The sequence below is a fragment of the Labrus bergylta genome, chromosome 15 (assembly GCF_963930695.1).
Source record: "Labrus bergylta chromosome 15, fLabBer1.1, whole genome shotgun sequence".
NCBI classification, from domain to species: Eukaryota; Metazoa; Chordata; class Actinopteri; order Labriformes; family Labridae; genus Labrus; species Labrus bergylta.
In genome coordinates this window covers 16010720-16020024 of record NC_089209.1, presented here as the reverse complement: position 1 = coordinate 16020024, position 9305 = coordinate 16010720, and the positions used below count along the sequence as shown (strand labels likewise).

General features: G+C 39.7%; 1 protein-coding gene across 3 annotated transcripts in view; it reads left to right on the top strand.

The window, feature by feature from the left end:
- Positions 1 to 1429: 1429 nt before the first annotated feature.
- Positions 1430 to 9305, top strand: part of itsn2a (intersectin 2a) — a 37405-nt gene continuing 29529 nt past the window's right edge. For all 3 annotated transcript variants that reach the window (XM_065963836.1, XM_065963835.1, XM_065963834.1), the window contains exons 1-2: positions 1430 to 1543; positions 8206 to 8277. In XM_065963836.1, the coding sequence (XP_065819908.1) occupies positions 8271 to 8277 (7 nt within the window). In that variant the 5' untranslated portion in view covers positions 1430 to 1543; positions 8206 to 8270. The remainder of the gene's footprint in view (positions 1544 to 8205; positions 8278 to 9305) is intronic.

Here is a 9305-nt window from a genome sequence, read left to right as displayed (position 1 = left end):
CAGATTTTTTGAAAGCATTCTCTAAATAGTGAATTATTGTTATTCATTTAATATGTTAATATCTTTTCTTTTTCTACTGGAGTTTTCACGTTGATTTTTCCTCTTCTTTTACTTGTACTTTGTTGAACATATTTCATATGTATTCATCCATGTAATACCTTTATTATTTTTTTGAATGGGGTAAGTTTTTTTTAAATTTTTTTACACAAAATATATCTTATTTGTTGAATTAGAGAACGTGAATTGAGCCTGTTAACTAAATAGGCAATTCAATATTTCATATAAAGTTTTGAAAGTATCAGCTGTACTTTTATAACTGAGTTCTGCTTTTGCAGCATTTATCAGGGTCAATAAGGTTTGGTGAACTTATAAGTGTAATACTGAAAGTGGGCTGTAGGTGGTGCTTCGAACCAGCTGCTGAGCTGTGATCTATGTTAAAGCAAAGACCTTCCAGCAGTACAGAGCTCTAACACAAAGAGAACCAATTAAACATAACATGCAAAGGGCTTCTCTCATTAAATGGACCTGATGGGAAAATATGCAAAGTGGTGTATTACAATATTGTTCATAACATTGATAGTCAGCATGTAGGATTCCATTTATGAGAATGTGTACCTTGACTTTGGCCCTTCATAAATGTCCATCTCAGTCATTTGTAGCTCAAATCAGGGGCAAAGTCGGCTTCTAAGGGCAAGTGATTTTGCCTTCAAACTTAAAGCCTGTCACTGAAAATCAGCTTATTGAAGTGAACACTGTGGATGTGGCTACTTTTGGTTTGTTCTGATAACAACACTTTTCCGGGTCACATAACAGGAAATGTATCCTGAAGTTCATTGAATGAGAAAAGGCAATACAATACGTTATATATCTTACTACCATGCTCTGAAACACTATTTTGTCTTAAAGACATTTTTGTAAGGTCTTTGTAGGGGATGACAAGTAGTCAAGGTTTTATTGGTTATGGTTATTTCATTTGTTGTGGATTAAATTAGAGATGACTATTAGGCCTACTTGCAAAAAAAACTAAAAGGAATGATGACTGAACAATAACAGTGAGCCTATCTTATATCTATCTACACATGAATATTGTAGCAGATAAGTTACCAAAACGGTATTTTAGATCCAGAGTTTAACAACAATATTGGAGCATATTTTAAGCTTCCTCTGAGTCACAATCAGATTCTTCTTTTTTTCTCTCTTTGTTTGCCAATTTTACCCCATGCACCCCAATGTCTCTGAACGGAGTGAACGAAGCATAATATAATATAATATATGACACAATCTTAATAACTAAGTATGACCCAATAGACTTCATTTATGTCCAAATCATCGTGTTTAGATAAAAGCTATAGCCATCGCGAGACCTTATTTTGAAGGAAATCCCCGGAAGTCAGGCGTGCAGCTCTTGTACCTTGACCCTCCTGAGGAAGCCAATTTCCCACTCCACACCCACCCCGGCTGCTGGATCGGACCCTCCCTCTTCGGTAGCTCAATTTGCCAGCCTGGATGTCGTCGGATCAACACTGCTGCTGTACCGCAACAGGTAAATGACAATGTAATTCCCCACAGGACAGAACAAAGTGTCACAGAAACGGACTCTTTCGCTTTTGACCTTGGGTTATTTTTTTTTTTTTTTTAAGTGAGCAGGGGATGCACTGTTTGATTTAATCCAAAATGTAAAAGACAGTGTACCGTAGTAATAATATGGGCTTTGCCGGGCTGCAGGCTGCAGTATTTCTGTTAGAGTCTTTGTCCAACATCAAATAGTGTGAATCCTCTCTGACACCTGTCACTTAGTGAAAGTGTCTTTGAAAATAACCTTAAAGGCATTTAAATATAACCTTATATTAAAAGAGACATCTGTTTGTAAAATACTAAATTAAGGGCAGTCGTCCACGTATCTCTTTGCGTATAGGCCTATACATTTAGTGACAATTTCGGATGTGTATTATGTCTGCTGTGATGAATGCTGCCTGTGTTTCTTCTCTCTTTAGAGCAGACAGGCACATTCTAGCGCAACAAGACGATATAGCCTGCAGTGGCTTTATTGTTTTATCCCAGAAATAAAAAAATAAAGTGAATTAATCATTCACAGAGAAAGTGTGTTCATCGGAAACTTCAAAAAAAAAATCTGAGGGTCATCATTATGTTAAGGGGAAGGAAATCTCCATGTTATTTCTGGATCCCCCCCCAGAGTGTCTGTAGCAGCCTTACTCGACCCAGCAGCACACAGTGACCTTAATGCAGTTTGTAATATTTCATCAAATTCGGTGTGTGATGTCTGCTTTATAGGTGATGTAAATATAGACCTTTTTTTTTATAGAATGGGAAAAATCTGTGTTTCTTGTTTGTCAGGTGGAATTGCTGTCAGACAGCCTTCAAGATGTAAACAGGTGCTTAGACTGTGTAACATGAGTGCTGTTTTCCCTTCCACAGTATGATTATTGGGGAAGGTTAAACAGTTTATCCATGCTCCTGTTCATTCACCGCAGATTCTAATTATAGAGATTGCTTAAAGATTGCTGTGTGTGTGTATGTGTGTGTGTCCTGCTGCTCTCAGTGAAAACAAGAAAATGGTGTGTTTCTTTGCTGAAGTGGCAAAGTCCATCCTATGCACCGCCTATGACATCTGGCCTGGTCTCAGCTGTTCCGTATCCACCTGCCAAGGAAGATAAAAGGCATTGCGTAATGCACACATGCACATTAAAAAGACACCCAAACATACAACCGTTGTTTGTTTGTTTTTTTAGATGTGTTTTTGGAGCCTTTTATGCTTCTATTGTAGAGACGGGACAGTGGATAAAGTCAGAAATCAGACGGAGAGAGCGGGGATTGACATGCGGCAAAAGAGCGATAGGTTGGATTCAAACCTGGGACGCTTGCTTCAAGGACTTGATTATCTGTACATGGGGCGCACAAACTAACCACTAGGCCACCAGTGCCCCAACAAACATAGATTGTTGAGTTGAAAGTAGAAGCTAAAAGACTTAACTTGGTTCTCTACATACAGTGTGAATGAGAGGGCTGTAAAGAGGGTTTTTGGCTTTATGCTTGAAATCTTGTGCCAAGAGGAAGTAAAGCAGGTTTTCATGATTCATCGCTCAAGCTGACCTATAAATGTTTTAGAATAATGAATATGAGAAAGCCTCTTCGAGTGATTTTCACCTGCAGCATAACACAGGAAAATCTGTGTGTGACTGTGCTCTTGTGAATTAGGCAGAAAACACAAGCACACACACACACACACACAGGCCTCTTTCTTCCTCGGGCTTAGCAAAGCTTCCTGGGCTGTGTCTGCTAGAACAGGGTGGCCCTCTGTGTGAGGAGTGTGTGTCAGTCACACTCCTTACACAGGCCGACGTATTGATACGCACATCCGACCCGGGCTGATGCCGGGCACACACAGGTGTCAATCAGCATGCAGGGCACAGTCAAAGCTTCTTTGATTCGATTTCTCTGTTGATGCAGTTGGTCAGCAAATCGCTGTTTACCTAATGAAAAACCTACCGAGAGCTTCATGTGACAATCTTGAACATCAACACAATAAAGACGGATGTCTGTGGTATTTGGCGTTGTCTTCTGCAACACAGGTCAATGAGTGTGAAAGTTCCTTGTTACATTTTTTGTTTTGTTTTGTTTTTTTAAAGAGGGCCAAGTTATCATCTCATGCATGGCCAGACTTATCTTTCAGAGGGACCTAGTGCAAAAAAAATGTATGTGGGCCCCTATTGGCCACCCTATGTGCATTCTGTATGTACCTTGTCCCCTTCCTTCTCCATGCACATAGCACAATACTTGTGGTACTACAAGCTGTTCTTCCTAACATGGAACTTTTTCAACACTGTAAATGATTGACAGCCCTGGGAAAAGCTAGTAAATGAACCTTAAAGCAAAAATAAAGGAATTTGGTTTGGTGCACACCAACAGTTTCTAAATGCAGCTGCACGGTTGTAAGACACACATAACAGGCTGTTACGCCTACCCCAGACAACGTGCATTTGTTTACAAGCAGAGGGTCTTATGCAGGCCAATACCTTATAATAGGCCAAACAATCATGTCAACTGACGTGCTACAGTAATATAACAGGCAGTTTTCACAAGTAAGACTCTGCAATCGTCTACAGCCGGTTGTTGGCATGTGGAGTATGTGTATTCAACTGTTGCCGTGATGTCTACAGTCTGCAGCTAAATGGCTACACTGGACAGCGTAATTTATTACATGCTAGTTGAGACTGATTTTTAAATTTCCAAATGACAAAGTTAATTTGAAAAAAGACAAGGAAAGATACAACTTTTATACTATTGAATATGTATTTTATACAATCATACTCAAATATAATACTTTTTGACTGGTCAATAAATCCTGTAATATTAGCGTATATCTTTGATAAAATTAGCCGACACCAATAGTCACTTGATATGCTATTATCGGCAGATATTATTGACCGGTCGATTAATTTGTATGACACAGATACAGCATAACGTTTCGTGGGAATCTGTTAAAAAGAAGAACATTTACATGAGTGTAAATCCATGCAGAGGCTTCATGCATGGTCACTCTCTTTTTCTTTTCTTAGCTTCATCAGTTACCATCCTCTTCTGTCTCTTAGCCTCATTGTAATAAACAGGTAGAGAGATGGGCTAACTGGCGTCCTTTAATAATTGAAGGCTGGTGTGTGAGCTTGTGCCATACAGCCATACAAACTTCTCGCGAGATGACGTCGGGCCCGCTGCCGAGCTTAGTGTAGTTAACAGTCGATCGGGGCGTGCTGTGGACATGGAAGAAAGTTATTGAACCGTTAGATTGACTTTGAAACTACTATTTTAAGGTGGAAAAGTAACAAATTGTTGCTTTAAGTCAAGATTATTTTGTCTCATGAAATCATTCTTGAGATGTTTTTCAGTCTTTATGTCCCGCTGTTGAAGTTGAAATATATATCAATATTTATAAGCAGTAGATTTGTACTATTCAGCCCTAAAACCGATCATAAAAATATGGTAATATTTAATGGTTTATGTGTTGCTGTTGTAGGATATTATTAGTTCCATAACAGGACAAGTTACATCAGCCTTAATAAACAGCCAAAATAAGTACTTAAATGCATATGCATATTTGTTCATAGGGTATGTTCCAAAATGCGCATGGAACAGGTATGACTGTAGTGACGTTTGAGCTTCCCATTCTGTGACATAACCTGCTTCCAATCTCTCTCTACAACACAGCAATCATCACAAAGACCAGGGCCTGAGCTGTAAGGTAAAAACAAATTTAAAAAAACACAGTCATTCTAAAAGTTTTTTTTTTTTTCAAGCTCTCCAACAGGAAGTTGAGGAATCACAAGCAAATTGAGAAACGTATTGTTGTGAGCCTCTGAAGGTGCTCTCGGTGTTGATGTAGAGGGTGTCCTTGTGTTGATTCTGTGTTGTTTTCATTCAGGATGTGTCCTGTTTGAAGAGAGGAGGCTGTCTAGCAAAGCCAATAGAAGATACTATTTGATTCCACACACACACACACACACACACACACACACACAGACCTCAGGGTACAGAGTGTTTGTCGATGAGGGTGGATGAACGTCTACTAATACCTTCATAGAAAGCGTTTGCGGTATTGTATGCATATACATGTATATTTACACACACATAGCTTAATGGGCTATTAAGAGTTTTATTTTGTGTAATATAGTACAGCAGAGAAGTTTAAACAGCAGAATATTTTAAAAAATACTCTTGGCCATTATTTACATCCCATTCTGTATACTATGATAAATCGTATTGAGTGAACACATTTACCCAGAGTCAAGGGTACACCGGTTATTAGCTGATGGTCAAATGCTGAATTCAAGGTTCCTCCCATTCTTGTGTTGGTAATTTATCTGCAACATGCAAGAAGATTTTTGATGGATGTGTTTGATTTTTGTTTTGTTTTATCCATGTGCAAGATGACAACTACCCCCACATGTGATCAATTAGAAGATCCTTCCCCTCCCACTACCTCTGTTGTTCTTGTTTGTTCTGCAGTCACATGAAGGACTTGAAAGTGAAATGCTTGGCGGAGAAACAAAAAGAAAGATGTCACCCCGGTGGTATCCAATTCCCGTGTTGGAGTTATTCCCTCCAATAAGTGATTGTGTTGAACTCTTTATTTAATTTAGGCCTAATATTTTGCCATTGTTTGTTTTAAGGGTACTTCCAAATATTTTCAGGATACAAATTGAGTCACATTATGTCTCAGGCACAGACACACTGCCACTCTTATGGGAAAGACTGATGAATACTTTTTATGAATGGTAGTGGAGGCATACAACCACAGTGCAGTTCTTCTAGTTGTTCATATTCTTCTTGATAGATTTATGTCTACGACTTGGAATATCACCATTGTATGCATGTGTGTACTGTGTATGTTGTTTATTGGTCATGTTGTGTGCGAGCGGCAGTGAGCGCTTCATTGCTCTTAAGTAATTGGCAGTGTCGGCATGTGAAGGGGAATGATTTATTCTACAACAACCACAGTCTCCCCTACAGGAATTCACTCGGAAAGAGGGACGTTCGATGATAGAGCAGAAGTGCAACAAGAGCAGAAGGAGAGGAGGGGATGCATGTTGGAGTAAGGGATGAATAAGAAATAGCAGAGATGAAATGGAAGAGAGAGAACGAGGGGTGAAGTGAGGTAGAAAAGTGTGAAGGGATGGTTTGGTGAGAGCAGAGAGGGGTTGACAGAGTTGGACAGCAATGGACAGTGAAAGCTTGTTAGGTCTAAGCTTCTGGATAGATAGATAGATAGATAGATAGATAGATAGATAGATAGATAGATAGATAGATGAAAAAAGGAAAGGGAGATCTGAGAGGACTTGCAATGGATAGAATCTGAAAAAAAGATCAAAGTTGCTTCAAAAGTGTGATGAGTGTGAACACTGCATGATCATGAAAGGTGGTTTAAGTTGCAGAAGGGAGGAGAGCATTATCAGAGCAATAAGAAAAAAACGATTCAGCAAAGCAAAGGATGAGTATAAATGCAAAAAAAAAAAGGAAACAAAATAAAAGACATGGAGCCCCTCCTACCGAGGGGGTTTTTGTGTGGCTGAGTGTGGAGTCTACAGCGTTCACGCAAGGCTCATTTTCCAATTTAGCCGTTGGAGCTCACCTGTCCCCTCGGCCTCCTGGGACTTCAGACACAGACCCCACAGAGGAATCTCATCAGGTGGGCCAGGCTCCCTGCAGCCCAGAAAACATTGAACGCTAACAGCGCTCAATGCAAATCTTTATTTAGTGTGCTTTGTAAGTGGGATGCAACCTTAAGAAGCCAACTTGTGAAAATGCTTTGCCTCTTAAAGCACAAATGTTTATATTGTTGTTGTAATTTAAAAAAAAATGTGTTAGGAAAACTAGGCAAGTGTACTATGGATAAATAATCCTCACTGTCTAAGAATGTTTAGATGGACATCATTCCAGATAAGACACATATCCATGATCCTATATTCAATTAAGAAATGTGTGCTTTTTTAATGAGGTATACATTTATTTTCTTTTTTTTCACAAAAAATATTTATATTCCTTTTCAGATAAATATTCTTGTCCCTATGAGAAACATATTTCATTCCAACTAAAAACCACCTCTTCTGTATTTATATTAGGATTAATATTTTATATATACCCAGGAAGGACAAAACCTTATTAATAGAAATACCACAGAAAGCTAAATGTCAGACATATTTACACTGCAGAAATAAAGATTTGACTCGCTGGCTCTAGTCGCCATCTGTGATCTGAGCGGACAGTGATAAATGCCTCCTTCCTTCAGGACCACCATCAATTTCCCTCAGCTGTCTGTCTGTCTGTCCTCCTTTTCCTCTGGTTTTCATCCTCTGTATGTCTGCTTTTCTTTCATTTCGCCTTATCCTCCTCCTCTCTCTCTCTCTTTCTCTCTCTCTCTTTCTCACTCTTTTCTTTCCTCGCTCTTTCCCTCTCTGTCATTTCCTCCCCTCCTCTGTCCTCCCTCACCACGCTAGCTGTTCACTGTGCCATCCTTGCTTTGTTAACGCGGAGATGGGATTTTTTATTGCTCTTGGGCTGCATGTAGATCCCTTTATTCTCCTCCTATTTGACACAGGCGTGCTTGGGTTCCTCACTTATACAGTATACGCTCTGCTCCCTGACACACACACAATCCCACTCTCATCTTCCACTCTCTCTCTTTTTCTGCAGATGTCTGAGAGCAAACCAGCTGAGTAGAGGACTCCCCTCTCTGCCCAAGCGCTACACCTGCAGCCATGAATGGTAAGCACAATCCATTTTTTTCCTCATATGGGCTTAGTGTCGTAGCCTGTCTTTAAAATTGAATCTTTCCCTCTGGTCTTCCTGCCAGACTGAGAGGTGTTAGGATGCTCTGATGTTTTTTTTTTTTTAGGTTTGACTGTAAACTGAACCCTCAAATCGGGGAAATGCAATATTTATGTGGATTCAGAAAAGTGATCAGACTTTGGCTGAACATAGCTTTGATTCCTAAAGCCTTGTCAATAATGTACCGCCAGTAATGTGTTGTATTCTTAAGGGAATATCTGCAATTATTTAGTATTAAATAGTATATACGCAAATGATTAGTTATTTGGTTCATAATTTTGTGTGTCTCTGTTTTAATTGTCCTCAGTCTCGAGAATGTTGCATCCACTTTGTCCTTGGTATGGACCGAGTTGCACAGCAGTGTGTGTATGTGTGCGTAATCCTCTTGTTTCCAGCCTTTGATCTGTTGCCGCTGCCTAAGGGCCTGGTTGGGAAATGCCTCAGAGAAAGTCTGTGTGTGTGTTTGTGTGTTTTTGTGTGTCTGTTGGTGCATCTTTTCTAGATGACTAATCCTGCAGTTCAACCAAGTGGCAAACCCCACAGCTTGACAACACTGTCTGCATTCGTTTTATTGAGCATAAAGAAAATGATAGTGAGAGAGAAAGAAATTGCGAAATACAACAACCTCAGTCTGTGATGAGTTTCTTTATGGGAACTTAACTGTATGCGCTTTCATCGCACTCTCATGAACTCTGCTTTGGAATGAGGTAATTGAAAAGTCATTAGTGTGTGAACTTCCGAAATAGGTGGACTCTCCCAGAGGAGGGGAGGATTGTGTATGTGTCCTGTGTGCAGTGTACGGAGACTGTGGATCAGCTACGTATATCTGAAACATCCTCTAGTCCTTCCCAGGTGATGTGTTCGATATGTAAATAGTTATGAAAGCAGTGATGTGGTTTCCCCCAGCAGACTTGTGCTAAGTGTCTGGAGGTTTGACTCCAGAAGCTAGCGTCTCCTGAAGACTG